Genomic DNA, 24329 nt, shown 5'->3' with positions numbered 1-24329 from the left:
AAAACCCCTGTGCCTGATAAAGCTAAAAAAGAAAAAAAGAAGCAGTTCAGTTGATTGTCTGGTGTCAGGTGGCCACGAACGCTGTTCGAACAACCGTGGGCCTCCACTTTTAACTGATTTTGCAAGTAGAGCGCTTTGTTACACAGAATTGCGTGCGGCCACTTGCATCCGCGCCACGAGTGCTGCGTAATGTCAAATGTTAAATGTTGAAAAGCCCGTATCCGTTATGTTAACAACAATTTATTGCAAGTTTATTGGTCTTATCAAGCTCAGGCAGAAAATATGAATTTATACTCCACCCCTTCTACTTCCAGTATTATGCTGTACTGACAATAAACATTTAATGCTGTTAAACAATAATCGTCTCTTTTTAATATTAGGAGCACAGGAAATTCGAGGCGGCGCACTTGATAGTTCATTATTAGGTTAGGAATGGTGGCAACTTTAAACATTCAAAATATTTTGCAGTTGTAACCAGGTTTCTAACTTATAAAGAATAACACAATAAGAAATGTGACTTGGCTTGACTGAAACTGCAACCAGCAGTAAACGTAACTTCTATAGTAAGTTATACAGAGACAATTTCTTCAACCTGCTCCACGCACGTTAAGTTACACACGTAGGCATTGCTTCAACCTGATTTGCACGAACATCCAGTATTCGCCACTTCAGTGCATTTAATCTCGACTGCAACGTTGTGTGGCGGGTTGACAAGTCCACTTGTTTGTATGACGAGAGCTAAAGTGAGAATGCGGTCTCGTCTGACAGCCTCGCCCGCGCATTCAACAACGTGAACTGCATCGTATGCCGTTTCGCCCAAGATGAGACACAGCGACGTTTCACAAGCTTCATGAACATACTTGTGGATGCAGGAGAAAGGCACGATTACGTAAACGCCAAAAAATTACAGCATATCCATGGAGTGAATGATGATGTCTGGGCGAAGCGTGCATCCGTCTGTCTGTCTGTCTGTCTGTCTGTCTGTCTGTCTGTCTGTCTGTCTGTCTGTCTGTCTGTCTGTCTGTCTGTCTGTCTGTCTGCCTGTCTGTCTCTGTCTGTCCGTCCGTCCGTACGTCCGCCTGTCTGTCTGTCCGTCCGTCCGTCTATCTGTCTGTCGGTCTGTCTGTCTTTCTGTCCGTCCGTCCGTCCGTCCGTTCGTCTGTCTGTCTGTCTGTCTGTCTGTCTGTTTGTCTGTCTGTCTATCTGTCTGTCTGTCTGTGAATATGCCAAGCTGGCCACGCCGGACTGATGAAATGTCTTCGACCACAAGGAGGTTCGCCCCTAATACACCCGAACAAATAGTATCGTGTGGCATAAACTGTGCTAATGAGCGATAAAACACATGAATACACAACATACAATAGCTTTCCACTATGTGTAACACTTTGGACTTACCTGGAACGTTGAACAGCCCCTGGCAAACCAAATCGCAATGCAATGCTTGTATTTCCTCTCTCCTCAATGGCACGAGGGTATCTCGTGGCCGACGCTGTGCCACGGAATCAGGGTCAACAGCAGCCCGGGAAAACTTGAAGTTTATCTCTTCATTTGTTGAGGGCTTGACGTAAAGTTTCGTTCCTTTATTCAATGCAGCAGCAACATCTGTGCACGCTCTGCCGGTGAGGCCACGTAAAACGGCACTTTCTATTTTTCATAAGACAGCGCCGACATGGCTGCATATTCTGGCTTGTCCGGTTACGCATGTGCAGCCAGCGCGCAGGACCTCACCAGAAGGCCTCACGGGAATCCACGCGCGATGGTGCCTGCTGTTTACTGCTTGCGATGGTGTCCCCACCGTCTTTACTAGCACAACCTCGTCGTTCAATTTGTGTGTCAGCAACTGGCCTACCCTGCCAGATGGCTCGTAGTTATACGACTTCAATGCCTTGTAGTTACACACCTGGCGAAGGTCACACGCTTTCACCTCTACGAGGTGGCAAGCAATGTTCAGTTGTTCTATTTGTGGGCACTCGCGTGTGTCCTTGGTCCAGTCTTCGATATCGCTGGGGTGGGCATAGGTCAAGGTATCTTTGAACAAGTAGGATAGACAGGTGTTATTTCTTGCTGGCTAAAGCGGTTAACAGTATAAGAAAAGCAAATGACACTCGGCTGACCAGTTACTGACACTTGACGTCGTGATCAATCTGGTACTGACGACGAAGCGTTGCAGTCAGCATACGCGGAGTTCATTATTGCATTGCTGGCGCGAATGCGCGCTGTTGAATAGTTCTGAGGGCGGCAAATCACTCAGTGACATCGACAAATTCAGACAAACTAGTCTAAGCGAACGAAATACCGGCGAACACATGTTGTAGTGGGGATTTCACACTAACGGATAAAGCACTAGCTCGAGTACGTGCACCCCGCCGCGGTGGTCTATTGGCTAAGGTACTGGGCTGCTGACCCGCAGATCACGGGATTGAATCCCGGCTGCGGCGGCTGCATTTCCGATTGAGACGTAAATGCTGTAGGCCCGTGTGCTCAGATTTGGGTGCAATTAAAACAACCGCAGGTAGTCTGAATTTCCGGAGTCCTCCTCTACGGTGTCTCTCAAACTCATATGGTAGTTTTGGGACGTTAAACCCTACATATCAATCAATCAATTGAGTATGTGCAGCCAATGACGGCTATTTCGCCCAACTTTCGCGCCAGACGGCACGCCTTTCAATATGGTGGCCCCCAGTCATGAAAACTTGAAAAGGCGTATATAATCTAAGTTAACAAATTGATCACAAGAGCACCAAAATTGGGGCCTATATTATATGCCATTAGTTCGTAATGAAAAGTTTTCAACTATCAATAGTCGCCTTTCAGTTAACACCTAATTGGGTACGACACTGCCACTGCGCAAAGCGTAGGCCAACCCTGCGCTTCTTCATGCCATGTACCCTAAACGGTATTCAAGAGCAAAATGCCCCACCGTGGACTCTTAGCCACATTTAACCATGTATTTTGGGATTGTGAAGCCATCGGCTCCGCCCTGAGCGGGGACATGTGGGCTGTGCTCTTACGCAGCGCCGAACTTAAGAATCAAACGCTGGCCGTCCAGAGTGCCCGTGAACGGGGCGCCAACCTCGGCATGACGGTCCCTACGTGGGATTAGCCGGGGGGCGCGGGGTCTCTCCTGCGTCTTCTCAGGACCGAAATGAAGTTTTAATCAATCTATTAATCAGTTAATAGTGATTGTTGGCCCTACTTCCTTATTATTTCATAACAATTTCGACATATGTCGCATTAGGGAAAAATCTAAAGCATAAACTCAGATTTGGTTAGATAGATAGATGGAAAGATAGATAGATAGATAGATAGATAGATAGATAGATAGATAGATAGATAGATAAATAGACACGCTCAAAGTTAGAAGTTTTTTCTCTACTTGTTTCGATGCATGGAATAATAACTTGAACCGGCAGGTGAGAAACTGGCAAAATTATTAAATTATTCAAGGACGTACTACACTAGCATGTAGAAAATAATAATGAACTCCTGTTTTATACACAACGATTTCACAGCATTGTCACTTGGTAGTAAACATAAGTGAAACTCAAACATTTCATACATTCACTTCATAACATTTAGAATTAGAATAACAAACATAATTAAGTTTGATAGCGTGTCAGCTGATAGTAGAAACAATGTAAACCTTACAACCTAAGCAACTAGAGTAAATGTAAATAACCCATGGAGTGCAAGGAACTCGCTCTTGTGAAAAGATGAGGCCATGCGTTAGCGAATGGGTCATTATGATCCCTTAAATATCTCATCATCTTTCGTAGACGTGCCTGGCAAGGTGATTCGCCGTGGTAGCATTGGTGAAGAAGATGCTATGGCTAAAACTCCTGCCGACTAGTTGCGTAGGTGAGACTACGACGGCTATCATAGCAACATGCGTGTTTTTTGCTTCAACGAACAAAATTTTTTAAAATAAAAAGTTGAAATTCATTTCAAGCATTGCTCTTCCACTTTATATACAACATGACCATAACATAAATTACCCAGCTAAATCTGGAATGCCCGACGGTACTTACAAACACATATCTAATCTTTTATTTTATTAACCCGACGGTGGAGGATCAAGAACTGTAGTATCCTACAATTTAATATGCAATCATTTATTCTTCGACGGCATGAGTTAATTTTCCTTACTAACATGCTTCTTCCTAGACTAGCTTTACCACTAGCTAAGGAGAGCAGCTGTTTGACCTTCTGAATTAACACACCTAGGGGACTTGAGTGCTCGGTGGCAGCATGAAGGCGGAGCCATTGTCCGGTACACAGGTGTTTTATTGAAGCACTCAGACATCTTCTCGGTTCCAAGTCCGAAGCTCCGCACTTCTGTTCACATCCAAGCATCATCTCTGGAAACCTCAGTCAAGCAAAGGGTATCTAAGCAAACGAATCACAGATTCGTTTCGCATTAACACAAGTGATTGCGCGAACACTTTCGTGATAGGCATGGTATTGGTGATACCATGCCTGATATCGTATCACAATGTACAGTACAATCCACTCTTAGGGGGAACACGCGAGTGCGCGGCCGGCAGTCCACGGGGCACCAACTGCTGGCGATATTTGGAAACGCGGAGCATGCGCGCAGAATCGAAAGAGTGGTTCGTGCCCTGCTTCGTATGCTAGCTCCCCGCCCTAGCGCTTGCCGTGCGCTAACGCCGTGCTGTGTTTCAGTGGTTGGAAGAAGCCGGCTGTACTTGTTACATAAAGCACCAATTTGCTTGTCTGTTATCAAAGACAGCCAGATGGTTCGAGCGTTGTGCAAATTTAAGCTTACAACTGAGAATTCTGTGAGCATTGACACTACAGGTTACGCAAGTGATGGGCTTCGTAATTGCTTTCACCGAATTCTGCAGCTGCGGCCATATTTCTTCGCTGAACAAATTTTTGGTGGTGCCAGCTCTTATATGTGACATGGCCAATGCACTTGAGGTTGAAAGCGTTCTCATAGTCGAGATCTACACTAAGGAATACAGTCAGCGTGAAGTCAGTAACCAGGCCACTGAAGACCATGATGGTGTGCTTATGTGCCCCCTTGCCCCCCAGTGCCTGACTTGAACTTAATTCAAACTGTGTGGAACAGAATGAAACCATCTCTTTGTATCACCAAACTCTCCGCGTGAATTCTATGGATGACCTCTGGGCTTCTCTAAACGAAGGGTGGGAGCACCTTAAGCGCAACTTATCTTTGACGGTAGCTATGTATATGTCTCCACCTGAAAGGATGAAGGCCGTACTCGACGATGGATCTGACATCTCGCGATACTAAATGAAGCTAGTCATTGTTCTAACGTTAAGACGCTGTATATCTGGCCTGGTCCGTCTTTTTGTCACAAAAATATTACGAGTAAATTTTATCTTTCACGTTTTACACACTTCATTTCTCATGCGCGCACATATTCTAGAAGCGCTGTACTTGTCATAAAAGTGCATGTTATCGCAATTTGAAACATTGAGCTTCGTAAGTAGCTGCCTTTTCAATCAAAAACTCACAGGATTTATAACGTTAACAGTAATATTTCCCGCGATGTAGCCAGTCAGAGCCAAAACACAGGAATCAAGCCGTATCGATCCTTTAAAGAGATTTCATCCTCAAGTGTTTTATTGACTCGCCACGATGGTATAGGGGCTACGATACTCGACAGCTGGCCTGAGGTCAAGGAATTGAATTCCGGCCGCGACTGCCACAGTATCGATGAAGGCGGGAATATTTGAGGCCCGTGTACTTTGTTTGCACCACCAGGTGGTCGAAACTTTTGGAGCCTTCCAAGGCATGCATTACAGTCGTACCGCTGTTCTGCGATGTTCAATTCCAACATAATTGTTATTAGGTTTTTATTAACATACTTTTAAATATATTCGCGTGGCTTTTCATTGTATATCACCTTTAATCTAATCTTCACTACTGTGGCTGGTAATAGCATCGTTTCGAAACTGGCGAGATACCGCGAAAAATGAAAGCTGAACCTTTTATGTGCCTGCTGACTACCTGACGAGGCGCCAGCTGACCAGTGGCGGCATGAAACGCTCCGCGGAAAAATGAGAGCACTCAGCAAGCGCAGGAGCGGAAAGTAGCATACGAAATTGTACAAGCGCCATCTTCGCGCTTTTTGCGCGTGTGCAACGTTTACAAATCTCGCCACCAGTTCGCGGCACGTGAGCTGCGGCCATGCGTTCACGTGTTTGTTCTAAGAGTGAACCATACAGTACAAAACGTGAGCGCTAATATTTTATGCCCAGCTTGGGTCATCACACTATCTTCTACGTTATGACATAAGGGTCGACCTTGACGTCCACCGGTAGCCTGTCCCAGGCTCGAGCTCGATGAGCCCGCGCACTAAACATCGGTTTGAAGAAGTCGCCATACCAATGACAAGAAGGTGCACGCGACAGTGAGGCGCTGCACCCCCATTAGGGCACTTGTAGCTGGGTGCAAGATGTGCCGCATGCTTTCGAGGCCATGTTGTCTACAAAGAGTGATTGCACACCCCATTCATCAGTCTCATTTGGCCAAGTGAAAAAGCTGCTCCGTGTGCATACGGCATTCTCGAAGGGGGCATCTAAATGTTAAACAGTCAAATTGATGCCAGGTGGCCGTGCATTGCCTCGTCCCTGCGAAACACGCTTTCTGGTCAGCTGCTCCTCATTTTTTCGCAAACAAGGAACAGCTTTAACGGCTCCTTTCGTCAACGCAATAAACAACCGAGGCGCCTTTGTATCTATCTCAGCGTGGGTTTTTCGCGTCGTCTTTCCCGCGCACCGGTTTCGTTCGTTAGTTTGTGGTAAGTGGGTTAATTGGCAGCACGGGAACTCGCTGTGCGCTTCACAGCACCGGCATACGTTGCGCCACACAACGACACGCTTACCCTGCATCCGCCATATATAAACTGCGTGGCTCCTCGGTCGCTTTTGTCGACTGATTGCCGAATGGAATTAGCGCGTAACACAGTTTTCGTCAGCTTTCGCCAACAAATTTTAGCTAATACAAATTCGTAATATACTTTCGTAATACAATTTTATTTTGCTACTGTTTTTATTGCTATACCACAGGTCCTTCTTCATTGTGAGCACTGTTTGTAGTAAAGTCATCAATATAATCGTATGACTGGCAGGGGTCTGTACCGTTGTTTTCTACTGCTATAGACAGCTTTCCACAGACCGAGTAGGAGCTCTCGTAGCAATCGTTTGTTTCGATTTCATCACCGGAACGCGTTCCCCATATCATGCAGTGAAGTTTGCCTGTGAAAATAAACATCTGTAAGAAACGCTGAATGCTGTACAATAGTTTCTCCAGGATGGCGTGGTACAATAGTGGCAGTAAAAGAGGCCGAAAGAGCTCTAATTAATGTACAGTAAATCACACAACCGTTACCCTACTATGTGTGGCAGTATATGGAAATGTGGTAGCATATGGTAGTGTGAGCAGTCATTGTGGCGTTAAAATTCATAAGAAAAATCTTCCTTGTGTAAAGGGACATTCGGACTTGAGGGACGAATGAGGAACTTGGTCACTTATTCAGTTATCTAAAAGTACCGCTTTCACTAATTACTGCCAAATAACTTTGCCATAATATCAAGGTGCTAATCTTTGATGACTATGAGAGGTTTGTGGTTGCAAATGTGGTGACAGACAAACGAAGCCAGACACCTTAGTTTTATTTTTGATAATTGGTTTTCCTTTCACCTATTCAGCTTTCTGACCACACGGGGAAGACAAAAGCAAAGAGAACGCAGTGAAAATAGTAAAGTCAGCTTAGAGTTGCGATTCACGCCGTGCGGTTGTCTTTCGTCCCCGTGTGCATGTGCGTCCCAAAAACTTATTCATTTTTCTTTTATGTTCAATTGCTTTTAGTGAGGGCGAAAATTGCATATCTTTAATGTTTCTTTAGAACAAGCTAAAATTTTCGGTAAATAATACATTAGGAGTGCAGTGTTTGACGTTTACACAATAAAATATAAATATACTTCGGGACCGAATTAAGCCGGAACGTTGCAACAGTGTTGTGGCAAATATCAGAAAATACACAAATGCACTTTCGTTGAGGTTTGATTTTGGCAATGGAGTTTTTTAAAGCAAAAATATAGCTAACACGTATTTGTATAACATGTTTATTCTCATGACAAAACGAATGTTCAGAAAATTAATTTTTGTTTTATGCGAGAGAAAATTTTTCGCAGAAAGCGACATATCCAATATTAGTAGTTTAAATCCTTTTGTACCGGTCATTGTGCAATGTTACACCAATAAATGACTTTAAAATGATGCTTTATATCAGCCTATAGAATGAATTCTGCAGTGAACTGTGGGAAGAGAGAGTTTGGTTTTTATTTATGTCGCGTGATCTGATGAAACTCCGCACGAGACACTACAAACCATGACTAATTGTTTTGCCCAAATTATGTGACCAATTGCAGTTCCCACAAACTTTCCAGGGCGCGTGGTCGAATTCAGAATGACGCCCGTAGAAGTGTCAACCGGCTTTTTTACATAGGAACAAACCATACGTGTTCACATTTAGCCTGTTCTACTTCCACCAGGGGATATGCATAGCTGCACAGCAATGCATATGAGATTTAAATACTTACAGAAATGATGAAAGCAGTGAGGTTGTCACCCCTAAAATACTCCCCACCTTCTAGAAAGTTCTATTTACACTCCGTTACTAGGCATCGGCGATGTTTTCTGTAGCATAAACACGCTTTCGCAGAACTGTAAAAAGTAGGCTCGACATATTCACTGAAAGGCTTTCATAAGTAATGTGTACCGAGCTGGCTTGACGATTTTACCGCACTAGAAAGACAATAGTGAGTAGCGCCATCGCTGCTGCACAGGGCTGCGTGTTTAGGGTCGTAGTGGTTTACAAATACATTATGTTGTCGTCATCACCTGGGCACTCAAAAACGCAGAGTTACTAAATCAATGGAACACAAGCATATAATTAGAAGTCACAGTCTCACAACAAGGGCAAAGGAATGAATGCGATAGCAACAATCAAGAATGTGATATTGAGGACGACAAGCAGATGGAAACATGCAATACGCTGTTCATGCACAAATGACGCACGAAAATAAAACACGCAGGACGAGAGCCAACTAACAACGTTTACACTTTGACACTAAATGTGCTGTTTAAAACAAGAATGACACATGAAACGTGCTCATAGCTACAGATAATATTGTGAACTAACAAGTTCCCAGTTGCTACTTCTCTGTGTTTGAAAAGCGCGCTCTTTCCGCGAATGAGGCCTGCCCAGAAAGCAAGTGATCTTTGTGCGCCCGGCCACTAAAAGCAATCGCCATGGTCAAAGCTGAAGGTGCGTGAATCTCTCTCCCTTTCCCCTCCCTACAATATAAGTACGCAATAAGGCCGCTCCCCTCCCCCCCCCCCCCCCGCGGAGTAGAACACGTGTGGGAAGTGAACGCTCTTCGGCGCATTGCGGCGAGTTGGGCGCCTACCTTTACTCGAGCCCGCTCATTACGCCATCTTGCTGGTAATGATGAAAACACGATGGTTCCCCACTAAAATGCTCATCAGCAGCAATAAATGGTAGATATAGATAGCTTGCCGTTTAAACGTTCGAGGAAGTACTTTTTCATAGCTCAGTGGTTATCGCCTCACTCTCACGACTGAGAGGTCCCAAGTTCGATTCCGCGTGTCAGAGTCTTTTTCTTGGCTTCTTTCTTTCTTGCGTATACATTTATACAAATACGTAAAGATATACGGTGAGCGATAGCAGCGTCCGCAGAGAAATCCAGCCGAGAGTATTCATATAATTGCTATCGCATTAAACCAATGAGTGGCACGTGTGCATGGCTCTATGCTCAGATCCAAGCAGTGCGTAATGCAATGCACTCAGATTTGTCAGGCTAGAAGCACGATTGCAAAAATTACACGTCAGCGTTCTCTTGCGTCGACCTCTTCAACGTTTCGAAAATTCATCGAATACGAATGGTGCTCGGAAGCACTGGTGAAGTAGACATAAATTTAACCCAGAGGTGAGGATCGTAGCTGTGACTACATGTTTCATTGCTTTGACCTGGAGCGTGTTGGTGGTATGCGACACTCAATAATATCTGCAATCATTGCAGAACATGTAGAGGAGGAAGCAACAAAAAGGGAGAAGGCAGGGAGGTTAACCAGAAAGACATCCGGTTGGCTACCCTACACTGGGGAATAAAGGAAGGGGACAAGAAAGACGAGAAAGAAGGAAGAGAGGGAAAAAGGGGGTGGGAGAGAGACTGACAGTAATTTCACTGCAGCGTGTAGAACTCTACCGCATGTCAGAGGCGTTCACACAAGCCTGTCTTTCTCAGGAAACGCAGCAGGGCTTTCACTGCCTTGTGGGCTGTCGAGGCTTGTGTGCGTTGCTGTAATAGCACCCGCACAGAAAGAGGCCGATCATCCAGTCGCCGCATTGCGTTGGCAAGTACTTGTGTCTCTGAGGCAAATCGAGGACAATGACACAGCAGGTGTTCGATATTTTCGTCGGTACCGCAAACATTGCACGCTGCACTGTCAGTAATTCTGATTAACGTGGTATAAGCTTTCGTGAAAGCAACTCCCAGCCAAAGGCGATAGAGAAGCGAAGCTTCACGTCGATCTAGGCCGGGTGGAGGCCGGAGTTGCAGTGAAGGGTCGAGCTCGTGCAGTCTTGTACGTCGTATGCTTGGTGTGTTCCACTCAGTCAGTGTGACACTGCAGGCCAGTCGACGAGTCTGCCTCGCCACATCCGCTGTTGAAAGTAGTATCGGAACGCTGTTCGCTTCTTTATGTGACGTGCGAGCAGCATGATCTGCAGAATCATTGCCGCCGATACCACTATGCCCAGGTAACCACTGAAAGACGATGTCATGGCCTTTTTGTAATAACAGGTGGTGAAGTTTCACGGTTTGGTAGGTCAACTGGTCGTGCCATCCGCGTCGGAGAACTGATATCAGGCATTGTAACGCTGGTTTTGAGTCAGAAAACACAGCCCATTTACCTGGTCTTTCTTCTGAATTGATGTGTTCCAGTGCATTGCGCAGAGCCTCGAGTTCTGCCGTCATTGAACTTGTCACATGTGAAGTCTTGAAACACCGAGTTATCCCTTGTGATGGTATAACCACTGCTCCACCTGAACTAGACGGCGTAGTAGAGCCATCCGTGTAAATGTGCACGTGGTTACTGTAGTTTTCTTCCAGTAGGAATAGACTCAGTTGTTTCAGGGCATGTGTCGGTAAGTCCGATTTTCTCCTCATTCCTGGAGTCATTAAGTGAACTCGCGGGCGGCTCAAGCTCCAAGGAGTAAGCAGTGGTTTTGATGCAGGTGCGTATGTCTCAGCAAACGATGAACGATGCTTGGAGACAATAGTGCCGTAGGTCGTGCGGGGCCTTTCAGCAGCTAGGCTCGCCAGGTGGTGAGAACGGGTCCTGGCATAATGCCTGAGGTGCATTCGCATTGTCTCGGTAATAATATGCGTATTTATCGAGTGATCTTCAGCAATGGCAATGGACTTTAGACACTTTGTATTTGTGAACCGCTTCCCCATTATTGTGATTTGTGAACCCAACCTGTGAGCTTCAATCAAGCTGTCGGGATATGAGTGCTTTATGTCCTCCACTCACAGAGACTGCAGCAAAGTTATTGTATTCATGCGCCATGACCTCACTTACGTTCACCACAGAGTCTCGCCTGATGAAGGGAATCAGTATGTGTACCTTACTGTGAAGAAGGATAAGGTTGCTTTCACGATTATCGGAGCTTACTTATCTCCATCAAGCCGCCTTGACTGCGAGGGCTTACGCGGTATTCTGACATCGACTCCAAGGCCATGGGTGATCACTGGCGACTTCAATGCCCACCATTTCCTATGGGGAAGCTCCAGGGACAACTCTAGAGGAAGAAAATTGGTGTCCTTAGCCTCGGAGTACGAACTCAGCGTTTGTAACGATGGAAGCCCTACATATTTACGCGGATCAGCCTATAGCAGCTGCCTGGACCTTACATTGGTTTCTCGCTCACTTATCAGCAAAGTGCACTGGTTTTCGGATCTGGAAACGCGGGGCAGCGACCATATACCAACTTACCTGTGTATAGAAGGTTTCACCAGCTCCAAGTCCTCAAGAGGCCTCAAGTACACCGATTGGCCGAAATTCAAAATGTTAATGGAAGACTGCTGTACCGACGGCTCATCATATAACCTAAAGGACTCGATAAAGGATGTCCTGCAGAATACCACGCACACACATTTGGCTAGTCACAAGCACACCGATTTCGACATCGAGCTTGAGAAACTTCGCGCAATACGCCGTCGTGCAGAACGAAGGTACCGACGGACAAAGTGCATGGATGATTTGAGGCTGGCTAGACGCATTCAAAAGAAAATGCAGCGGCACATGGATAAACTGGCTAGGCGACGTTGGACATCCTTTTGCGAGTCGTTGGATCCAAGAAAGCCCCTATCACTGATATGGCGAACTGTCCGGGGTCTTAGCACAACCTTGAGTCAGCGACACCCGTTTACATCTCTGGCACTTCACCTTCGATGCAGAAAGATTGGCGTCGCAGAATCTTTCTGTAGAAGAATTGCCGGTGATTCCAATTTCACAGTATCAAGAACGGGAACTTTTGACAACCCACCGCCCTCACGTGATCCCCGTATGGAATGCCAGTTTTCTATGGATGAGCTAGAGGCGGCACTGGCTCTGTGCAGACGTTCTTCAGCACCCGGTCCTGACGGCATTACCTATCGTGCCCTTTGTAATCTTGGAGACGAAGCTCGGAAGGCACTCTTACGCCTATACAACGACTCCTGGCAGACTGGTACTGTTCCCCAGGCATGGAAGTCAAGTCGCCTCATTCCACTTCTGAAGGCTGGTAAATCTCCTTTGGATATTGCCTCATACCGTCCTATCGCACTTGCCAGTTGTGTGGGAAAAACGATGGAACGAATGATTCTAGGGAATGGAGTGGTATTTAGAGCACTACGAAATCTACCCAGTATCCATGACCGGATTCAGGCGCGGTCATTCGTCAATCGACAACGTTGTTGATCTGGTGACATATGTTCAACACCAGAAAGCCTGTAAGAGACTGTGCGCCGCCCTGTTTGTAGACGTTAAGGAGGCTTACGACAATGTCACCCATGAAGCCATTCTTAGTGCTTTGGAAACAGTAGGCCTTGGTGGGAATATATATATATGTGGGTGTACAGCTACTTACAGCTGAGATCATTTTACGTGATGACAGCGAATGGCCCAACACCTGATCATTACAGCAGCCGAGGAGTTCCTCAGGGAGGAGTGCTAAGCCCTACCCTTTTCAACCTAACTCTCATTGGTCTAGTAGAGCAGCTACCTAGAACTGTAGAACTTTATGTCTATGCTGATGACATCTGCATTTGGACATCAGGTGTGAAAAGGCCTCAGCTTCGCGCCCGCCTTCAGAAGGCTGCTACAACGACGTCATGCTATCTTCGTAAACAAGGCCTCGAGGTGTCCTGCGGAAAATGTGCAGTGGTAGCGTTCACGCGGAAACCAATGTCTGCTTACAGTATATCGATTAATGAAGAATACATATCGCTCAGCAGAAGCCACAGGTTCTTGGGAGTCATAATAGATAGAAACCTGTCGTGAACTCCACACGTGAACTATGTGAAGAAGCGGCTGATCGCAACATGCCACATGCTCAAATTCCCTGCAGGAAAAAATTGGGGAGTGTCCATACCATCCATGCTACAACTGTACAGAGTGCTGTTCATCGGATTCTTACGGTACAGCTTACCTGCAATGTCTAACACCGGCAAGACCAACCTGCGCGCAATTCAGAGCATTCAAGCCCAAGCACTTAAGATATGCCTTGGAATACCCCGCAGTGCTTCAACGGCTGAAACCAGCAGAACATGTAATATACCGAAAAAAGTACTAATTTATTTTGATCTCGCTGAGGAGTTCTAGATATACCCAAAGGATTACGAGCATAAAAAAACAATATCGCAACATGGAACGTGAAAGGCAACTCGCTGCTAGTTATTTATCAGCCGTTCAATCATCGTTTCTCTCACTCTCGGTGCCTTGTTGATTCTGAGAAAATTTCTCACGGCATTTTGCTCTAACCCGTGAACAAGCAATTCGCTCGCGGCGTACTGGTTTCTATCACCAAAGGACACAACACAAAGAACAAGCGTAATGAACGCTGGAAGCAACGTCGGTCAAACGCGTCATTCACAGCGTTTACTCTACGGTGCTCTACAGCTAACGTGCAGCAAGTTCATCGTCAAATAATCGAAATACCTCTCGCACAATTCATACCAGCCCTTTTTTGGCAATGGAATAAGCACCTTGCTTAAGAGTGCTGTCAGAGTTGGAAATTGCTCAGTTACCGAATAGTACAGGCGACTCGCGCGACTTTCCGCGTTCAGTGTTACGGGACACATGAACTACAAAAAACACTGACGAATGGTGTATGCAGGTAAGACAGAGTGATTTTCACATAAAAAGGTCGAATGGAAACATTTCTCTGACCTACGTAGCTACAGCAATTCTGGGGAAGCTGATAAGTGTACCCTGTGGGCAGCCTTTGAAAGTGCAATTCACCACATATTTTCACGAAAACTATGTGTATGGCAGCAACGAATTGCCTCAGAGCAGCCGATTTGATTAATGACGCAGGAAACATGTTGTTCATTTCTTGACAACGCGTAAACATTGAAGCTACTACAGCCTAACAAGGGAGTGACAGTGTAGCGCTGCCATTGTGTCGTCCACTATCTCACGTAGTAGGACACTCCCGAATTCCGCTTGACAACGTGAGAGTCCATGGATATTGCAAATGTTATGACAGTACTCACCATCAACAAGCGACGTAAACGTAAGAGTCACGCAAGTCGTTTTGGCCACAAGGACGTCATATTCGTTCCACAAACCAAAAAGTACCTTGTCGACGTCTGCTACTTCATTTGCTGGAAGAATAAAAAAAAAATTGCTGTACTCGTTACAAACACACCTTTCTTGAAACACATCGCCAATGTGGCTTAGGAAGTTTATATAGGCCTTCTCACGCGTAGAATAAAGAAATTGGGCTTATGAAGTTTCGATAGGCCTGCTGATTCGTAGAGTAAAGACTTCATGAAGAGGTGGAGTGATAAATATTATATGCGCGGGGAGAGAGCGCAAACTTTAAACGGAATATAATAATAATAATAATAATAATAATAATAATAATAATAATAATAATAATAATAATAATAATAATAATAGTAATAATAATAATAATAATATTAATATTACTACAAGCATCCAAAAACACGTGCTTTTAAGAAGTTGCAAAAGAAAAACAATATGTGCTTGCATACGAAGGTATCGGCACGCTTTCTTAGCCATTAGCCATACCGAGGGGTAACTGCTGACTTTGTAATGCATCTTTAAAGGGGCTCTGAAACAATTTTTCAAGTACCCTTGGAATGAATTCACTGGAAAAGTTTGTTGCCTCACGAATGCAACGTTGTAAAAGTTATAAAAATCCATCCAGTTGGAGTAGATTTGCAAAAGTTTCTCGCATGCTGCAATTGCATTCTCTATTCTCTCGTCCCGACGAAAGCGCTGGAACCTAAGCAGGGAGGAACAGCAGGGCCACAGAAGAACCTAACACGTGCTTCACGATCTTAAGCACTTTTTTTTTCTTCGAATGCGTGGATTTTTCAGTGTGATCGCGTGTGCGCGCGTGGACTAGTAGCAGCCTCCCGTGGCGATTTCTGTAACGTGCGAGCACGCCATGTTCAGATCAGCCAATGGCTGATAGATGGGTCCTCGACGTGAGAGTTTTGGACATATACTGTGATTTGTCGAGAGAAGAAAAAGCAGTTTTTAGCTGACTTTGATATAACTCCAGTCCACGTGCTGTGCTTTAAAATTTGGCTCACTTGTTGTTGGGAGCCTCTACTGCCAATCAGCAGCAATTTCTGATCATGCTCAAAAAGTGTTGCAGGGCCCCTTTAGATTCCCCGTCACGCACCATCAAATAATTGTCAGAAAAGACTGGCACTTAGCCGGAGCCAATAAAAATTTTATGTTTTTTGATGTAGGCCTCGTCTTTCTATGCGGCAGAGGTAGATGGCAAGTAAGCCAAGAGGAGTTCCATAAATTAGAGGCTGTGAACATCAGCGTTATTTTGGAACTTCTTCACACCGTTTTTGCCAATACACTCATCCACATGTCATTAGGTCGTTGGGCGGAGCACTGCAATTCTTATATTTTGTCTTATAATATAGAAGTCTTATATTATGTCAGCCGAAAAGAGCTGCAAGCCGTGGTCTGACTGGTTCGCAATAATAAGGGGGGATGGACAGCAAGGACAGGTGTGCAACTACGACTGCCCATCGCTCAGTTATGTTTAAACCACACGCCGCAAAGTTTTTCAAGTGGCTTGAATGGAGATTTTACTGGATGTCTACTGAATTTGACAGGAAAGTACAAAGAATTATTAAAAATAAAAAGTATTCGTGTAATTTTTATTTTCTGCAGGAACGTTTGGGAAAAAATTACGCACGTAAAATAGTGTGTCTCCTTCTGGTCATTACATGTACAAAGAGAATTTTGGTTACATGTACTAATCAGAGCCACGGGAGTTACCTCATTATTCTGGCTATTACATGCACCCGGGGTATCCATCGGAACCAAAATATATTTCTAGGCACAATCATTCTTCACGAAAATTCTGATATTTGAAGACTAGAAGTTTAGAGCTTTTTTCTTACAGGAACATATTTTGCAAACATACAGTTCTAATGGCAACGTTGTGATTTCCCGTTTGCCTTGGCGCGCGCTATCCAAGAAGGAGTAACAATTGGTTGCGCTTAATAGATACAGTGGTTACAAAGATGTTCCTTTTCTGACAGAAAGTAGTGTTTGGTGAAAACGCCATTTAAGCAACCCAAAGGTGACAAGAAACGGCTTTAAGGGTACTAGGGGAAGAAACAGAATAAAATCTTTTATCTCTGTTACTGTTAGCACGTTAAATTGGTGCTGCTGACGGAAATAAGAACGCCAGTGATTGAATACCTATTTTTTGCCATTTTTTTGACGCGCGATGTGCATAAAAAACGCATACGTGAAAGTTTTACGACTTTTTAAGTTCGTGAGTTTGTCTCTGAGAAAGCCAGGAAGGTTCCGGAAGACTTCGACCATCAACTATCTGCGATGAAAGTGAAGTAATCCGAGTTTCGAGAAGACTTCATGCAGTTGCTTTTGAAAACGTCGTCAGAGGTTTCGGCAAGCGATCAAGATTGTTTCGTGAAGTTAGGCCTCAATGCAATCCTCCGATCATCATCATCAGCAAATGGAACAACAGCAGTAACTCTTGTACAGTTTTCTTGCCATAATCTAGACCAAAGACCCAAGGAAAAGATAGCAAAGCTCCATTGATTTGATGTTGAAATGACAAGGCCATACACCAGAATGAAGTTCGACGAACATGTGTGTGAGGACAACTTCTGGCAAGAACCAGGGAACGCATCAGGAGCATGCGTTCGCTTCTTACCGGGCTGGCTCGAAAGAAATACGAGCTTCACTACAATGGACATGAGACTAGCACATAGAACGAGTGGAAAAGGAGTTTCGTAGTAGTTTTCGATGAAAACATCAACGAAAACTGCTACTGAGCGATTCGGTACAAATTTTGGTCAGGAAAGCCCGTGAAGTAATTTTATGCGGAAAGGCAGCTTCTTCAAATGGCAAACTCGGAATATCCCGAGTCTGTGATAGTTCCTGTCATTATTTACGGCCTTCCTAAGGAACTACAAAGAGAAGCACAGGTGCAGTCGACAAGAACTGTCATGGAGCTTCCAGTACTTTTCATAAACATCTATATTTATTCGAATTTCCAGAACCCACGTCGGTGAGATTACAGATTTCTATCTCGACAGGAAACCTTGCAGGGCACGCGACCCTGACAATTTGCGTGATTGAAATGAAGTGGTCAATATAATCTTCGATGTCGTATCAACAAGAGCATATGGCTTTTTCGCATCTAGATGCAGCTGAAAGAACAAATGAATAAGAGAGTGTGCATGGCAGCAACTGACGATAAAATTGGAGACGTTTTGAAACTGCTTCTAACTTAACTTTCTGTATATATAACTAATTATAAATGGTCAAGATGTTGATACTCCACTAAACAGTGGGCCATCTGTGTCATAAATGAGGCCTGTGTAAAGAAGAAAGAAATTATTAGAGGCAGTTTGATACAAGTACGAGCTCTTGATGAGACAAGAAAAATTTGTGATGAATGGCTGAGGACAAGTGTCTCTTTTCAAGGCCAGATTTCTTAAATTTACGCATCGTAGTGAAAGAGTATGACTAAATATTTTTACTTTCTCGACTTGGTATTAAAAGCTAAAGTAAACCTTTATTAGATTGATGAAGTGATTCCGGAGAAAGAGACGTGCGCCTCCTTGGGCATGGCGGATTGTTTTATTGCGTGTGAAGATGTCCACCGCATGTTCCGCGAACTATCTGCCTAAGCAACTATTCACTATAAACAACAAAATGTTCGTTTTTTTAAGCTGAAAGATGTCTCATAATCATGACAAAGCCTTACAACATGTGACGCGAAAAAAAAATTTCGTTGAAAAGCGAAATTCGAAATATGTTGGATGCTGGCATAATATGGTCATCAATGTGTTCGTTAGGCTCACCAACTACGCTGGCTCCTGAAAAAGGTGTATCTTTAAGACTATGGGCAGACTAACAACTCTTAAATCATCAAATGGACCTATTTCATTTTCCAATGACAAGGTTGTACTGAATAATAAAGAAAACAAGAGGTTTCAAGGTCCCTTCCCGGATAGATGACTGCAAAGAATTTCACAGGTCCCGATCAAAGAGGAATACAAAGTGTACATGGCCTTTGCCACTCCTTTTGGTGTATATTACAACAATCACTTGCTTTTTGGGGGAAAAAACAGCGCTGTTATTTTCAAAAGATAAATGGCATCTTGAAACTCTTTTTTGCAGTATTTTGTTAGGTCTATGTTGGCCATATTTTAGTCTATTCAAAAGAGAAACTTCTCACGTTCAACGTTTGACTGCTGTTTTGATCTCAGTGAGCGAAGATAAAGAGAAAGTGAATTTTCAGAAGAGTGGGTTCTTTCAGGCAAACATTACATTTCTTGGACGAGTCCTGAGTGGATTAGCTAAAAGCACCAAAGAAGAGTCCATGGAGCGGGTAAGGCAGATCAAGAAGCCAGATAATGTACCTGCGCTTAGAGCTTTTTTTTTAGCTTGCCGGACACTCAAGAAAATTCATAAAAAAATGCCGCCACATCCACGAAGTGAATGATGATGAGTGCGCGAAGCTCCGGAGGTAAACCTGGTAAACCATGAATCCTCCGTACATTTTGCCCACTCAATTTTATTGCAACGCTCCCCTTAGCGTACGTCGCCGCACTATATCGAACGATGACACGCGCCATATGTGGCATCACTCCTATTTTATAACACCTCGCATCTTTCATAATCAACTACACGTACCGCCGTCTAGTTTATAACATCTTGCATCTTTTGGACGGACGGACAGACGGACGGATGGATGGACGGATGGACGGACGTACGGACGGACGGACGGACGGACGGACGGATGGATGGATGGATGGATGGATGGATGGATGGATGGGTGGATGGATGGATGGATGGATGGACGGACGGATGGACGGATGGACGGATGGATATGGCTGTACCCTTTAGATCGGTCGGTGGCTAGCGTAATACTTAGAACTTAACGAGAGGTGGCTACATACAGGGGACGCACAGCCCACGCCTTAAGGAGCTTCGCTCCTAAAAAGTTTGCGGACAGAGCTTAACTTTTGAACAATTTGCCTCACAACAACACAGATTTTATATTGACCGCTGAATGTGAAAAGGCTTACGGTGACTTAGTATCAGCCATATCATCAGAACCAATCTTTACGCTACCCGATTTCACTCTTTCGTTTGAACTACTGATGCGTTCAAGATCGGTGCAGATGCTGTTTTGTATCAGCAAAACCATCACAGAGGAGCCCAAGCTATTGGCGCCTCTTTGTATACGTGTACGATGGCAGAGCAGAACTACAATACAGCAGAGAGGGAGATACTGACTGTTGTTTTAGCAATGAAGTATTTTCAATTTTGCATCAAAGGTACCAAATCGGAACTGTTCACTGCTCATCTCGCACTTTCCTTCTTGCATACTGGTTCTAAACAAAACGGAAGAATAAGCCGCTGGATCAGCGAAATCCAGCAGGTTGACTGCAAAGCCGCGCACACAAGCGGGCAAGACTTATGAGATAATGATGCACTCTCTCGACTTCCTGTAATCAGTGGCTGGGGGACAAAGGAATTTGCGAACTTAGTCAAACTCTCGGAAGGTGCGGAGAAATTGATGCCCATAGAAGGAAAGTTCCAAGTTTTAGTTACGTTGGTACGAAACGTTCTTTATCTTTACCATCGCAGCTTACATTCAGAAAGACGAAATTGTTTTTGGCGAACGAGCAATGTTATGCATTCAGAAGGTAATATGAGTGGCCAGGAATGAACAAGAATGCTGCCCATTACGTCAGCTTCTGCCATGATTGTCTACTAAGGAAAGCCAAATACAAGCACAAAACGGACACTATGGTATTCAAATCTCATGCAAGTGTGCAGTATGAGACTGTCTATGTTGACTTCGCGAAGCTAAAAAAAGCGAGAGCATGAAGAGAACTTATTCTTCCTTACTATGTAATAAGGAATTCTGAAGGATCGTTGCAGCTAAGCCAGAAAGTGAGAATACGCAAACCGTCACAGCACTGCTAAACAGAGACATGTTTGAAGGACTGAAGTGCATTGTGCCTGACGATGACCGAGCGTTTAGGAGCCAGGAGCTTGCAAAATAGCAGCAAGAAAAAGGCCCTCTTATGTTTGTAGCACCATAACACCCATGAGCGGCTCGCAGAACGGGTCATACTAGACAAGAAACAATACATATGCATGTACCCGCAATTCCCAGGAGGGTGGGATTGTTGTCTACCAGCAGCAGTGTCGCATCACAATAAATCCCATACTGAGGAGACCAAGAACACGGCAGAGCGCAAAAAAAAAACACAGGCAGCCGCTGAAAGGAGCGTTTGACAAGAGTCACAACAACAAGATCCCCAACGTTATTCTACTTGTTCAAGTTTTAATACCAAAAGGCTATGGAAGTCATACTGCAAAACTGTCGGGGCCTTTTCAGATGACCAAAACGGCTACCAAAGGCGGAATGCTTAAGACCATCGGCTACGTAACAGAAGATGGCATCATGGAAATAGTTGCCACCAGCAATTTGATTCCCTATGTCTAGCGAAGGAACACAACAAACAAGGGAAGGTGTAGAGACGCAAAGACCACGAAGAGCTGCTTTGTCGGGAAACCTGGTGAACTTGGTGAATGACTTTCTTACTGCGTTCTTGTGTGGGGGACAACAACACTAACAAACTATTCTAAATCGGTTATTCTACAAAAGAGGGTTCTGAGAATCTTTGAAGACTTTCGTGGCCCTATACGTGACTTGCGGACAGAACCGCTATTTTCGAAATATCGCATGCTCAAGGGAAGCCAGATTTACTATTTTAAGTTATTGCAGTAAATAAAACGCAATAGACTCTACCATTCACTGGATTCTCGTGGTTCTCTGTACGATTTTCGTACTTACGCTAGAAGAACTCTGAAGACTCTAACGATCTACGGACGACAACACTCATCTTTTCGGATACCAACGTTTTTAAACAAAATTGGCAGCCTCCTAGATATAAATTGTACAGTTTCGAAGCATACGATCAGGATGGTACTAATCGAGAACAACATTGGATTTTCTTGACTATTGTTCTATGTGTCCTCTTTACCTAAGTAGTATCTGATGCTTTTTATGTGTGTGTTTTTTTCCTATGCTTCCCTGTGTACATTGTTATTTTTGTATATCTCTTGCAATAGCGATGAGAAATCGCAACCTATATCTATTGGTATTTAAAACATTAAGATGGTTATGTATATTTTTGTTTACTATAAATAACATTTTATTACTGTTGTATGTGTTACAGTATTTGCACATGTACTCTATGTAACTTTGTATATTTTTGTGTTTTTTCTGTATCCTGCAAAATTCTTATGTCAGCCTGTCTGCCTCACTGTATTTGGAGCAAAGGCCCTTTGTCAGGCTTTCAGCCTTTTGCCTTCGCTCTATTTTCTGTTCTGGCACAGAAAGAAACGAATAAAGAAAGAAAGAGAAAGAAAGAAAAAGAAGTTGCTGCAGTACAGACATGGGTTCGGTCGCGTTTGCGGTTGTCTTTGAATGCTTTCCAATGCGCATAGAAAAAATGTCACTAGATGGAGGCACTTGTCTGTTGTGCTAGAATCTCATGTTATGAAAACTAAAAAAAACAGATTCTCGCTTTATATGGCCCTCTATCCCATTTAAAAAATTATATCACCTGACCCGAGTTCCGTAAAAGGTAAGAGTCATCAATGATTAAAAGATTCAGTCTTCTTTGCGAAAAATCAGCAAAATATTTTTGCCAGGTTCCTGTCTCATAAATAAGTACTCAGAGTGGATACACCGGCTTATACGTTTTCGCAGCAAGGAATAAGCCTGACTAATCTTTCGTTTTGACTCCAAAGACTTCGAAAGTTGTTAGAATTTGAACTTCTTACACAAATTCATAATTTTCCTTTCGCATTTCCTAGTGCGACACAAAGGCACTTGTAAAAACGAACACGCGCCAGCTTCAAAGGTCTTGCGATTGGCCAAGTTTATTTTAGGGATGGAAAAATCACCGTCTTTTTCAGCTGCCAGCAACGAAAACAAACTTCGCATTGAGTACAATAATGTTTTGCGCAAATCCAACGTAAAACTCTGAGGCTTACACCTTTCACACACATAGAGTCTCGGGAAATTGCACTTGTTCATTCCTTTGAAATTACCTGGGACGAGCAAAGATGCAGCGCGCGCATTGCTGAGAAATACTGAACCAACATAGTCAGTTCAGAAGGCATGAAGCTATAAATACGTACCTCGTTGAGGAGGCTTGAGGTAAATCTTAGTTATACCCCCTGTGTTCCAGTTCCCCACCGTAACTTCGACTTCCCTTGTTCTGAAATGCGGTAGTGTAGAAATAACGAAAGTTAACTTTTATGAGGATAATAAGTTTCACGAATTTCAACGATTCTTTTTATAGTGCAATTTGATCAGTTTAACGTCCCAAAGCCGTCATATAGTTATGAGAAACACCACAGTGGAGGTTTCCAGCAATTTCGAACACCTGCAAGTCTTTAATGTGTGCCTAAGCTTAAAAAAATGGGCGTCAAGCATATGCGCCTGCATCAAAAAATGCGGTCGCTGAGGCCTGGAATCCATCCAGTGACCTGTGGGTCAGCCGCCGAGTTTCTAGCCACTAAACCATCGTGACGGGTCGATTCCTTTCTGTAGCATGTTTGTTATCTTATTACACTAAACATTCAGCGAGTTTCGAATTTAACGTGAACCGTTTATTCAACGGAAAGATCTGAGGGAACAGCGATTAGCAAGGCAAACGCAGGACTTTCAAGATGCGTTGTTTCACTTCCCTGAAACCACTCTATGATATGAAGCAACTCTTTAGCGGGGGGCTCTGACAGTGTCGATAATCTGGTGTTCTTCAACATGAATGGACACTGCACAGATAAGAGAACTTGACCATTTAGCATCCATGAAAACGTGATCGCAGCGGCTGGTGTCATACTCACGACCTGAGTGTCCACAGCCGAGCACCATAAAAAGTGATCCACCATAGTGGACCACGCGAACCTTATCGAAGTAGAAAAAAATGAATTGATCCTAATATTTCCCAAGTGTTTCTAACTTGTTACATAGTACTTAGTTCCATGAGCGATGATGGGTTTCCGAATCATGTCTTGGCTTGTCCATTTTAACCCAGTCATTTATAAAAAGAAAGGTATGTACGGGACGCGTGGAATAAGAAAACTTTCTAATAGAACGCTACACTCCACCTCCTTTGCAAAAAAACATACTCGGAAAAATCACAATTCATATATAATGCATCATTTGCATGCCATGTGACCTCTCCTTTTTTATGAGCTCTCTTACGTTGTACGTGACGCCTAATAGGCAGAATAAGGAGCGTTGCACACTCGCCGCAGTGACTACAGCTGGTGCTTACCGACATTATCAGGTTTATTGCACGTATATAGGTTATTAGATTCAAGAAGAAAGGCGCCTAGATAGCTCAGTTGTCGGACCATCGTACGTATTATTCGAAAGCAGCAGGATTGGTCCCGGCCGAGAGTAAGTCAT

General features: G+C 44.1%; 1 protein-coding gene and 1 pseudogene across 1 annotated transcript; both read right to left on the bottom strand.

Annotated features, from left to right (window-relative positions):
- Positions 1–2724: 2724 nt before the first annotated feature.
- LOC119180479 (U4 spliceosomal RNA) lies at positions 2725–2855 on the bottom strand (annotated as a pseudogene).
- A 4193-nt stretch (positions 2856–7048) lies between these two features.
- LOC142767775 (uncharacterized) lies at positions 7049–24329 on the bottom strand. Its single transcript, XM_075870010.1, has 4 exons — positions 24283–24329; positions 23051–23130; positions 14839–14949; positions 7049–7248 (listed from the first exon to the last, which is right to left on the bottom strand). The coding sequence occupies exons 1-4, from the start codon at positions 24327–24329 to the stop codon at positions 7049–7051; spliced, it is 438 nt and encodes a 145-aa protein (XP_075726125.1).

The sequence above is a fragment of the Rhipicephalus microplus genome, chromosome 7 (assembly GCF_043290135.1).
Source record: "Rhipicephalus microplus isolate Deutch F79 chromosome 7, USDA_Rmic, whole genome shotgun sequence".
Classification (NCBI taxonomy): Eukaryota; Metazoa; Arthropoda; class Arachnida; order Ixodida; family Ixodidae; genus Rhipicephalus; species Rhipicephalus microplus.
The sequence above is the reverse complement of the archived record's forward strand: the minus strand, read 5'-3'. Positions and strand labels throughout refer to the sequence as shown.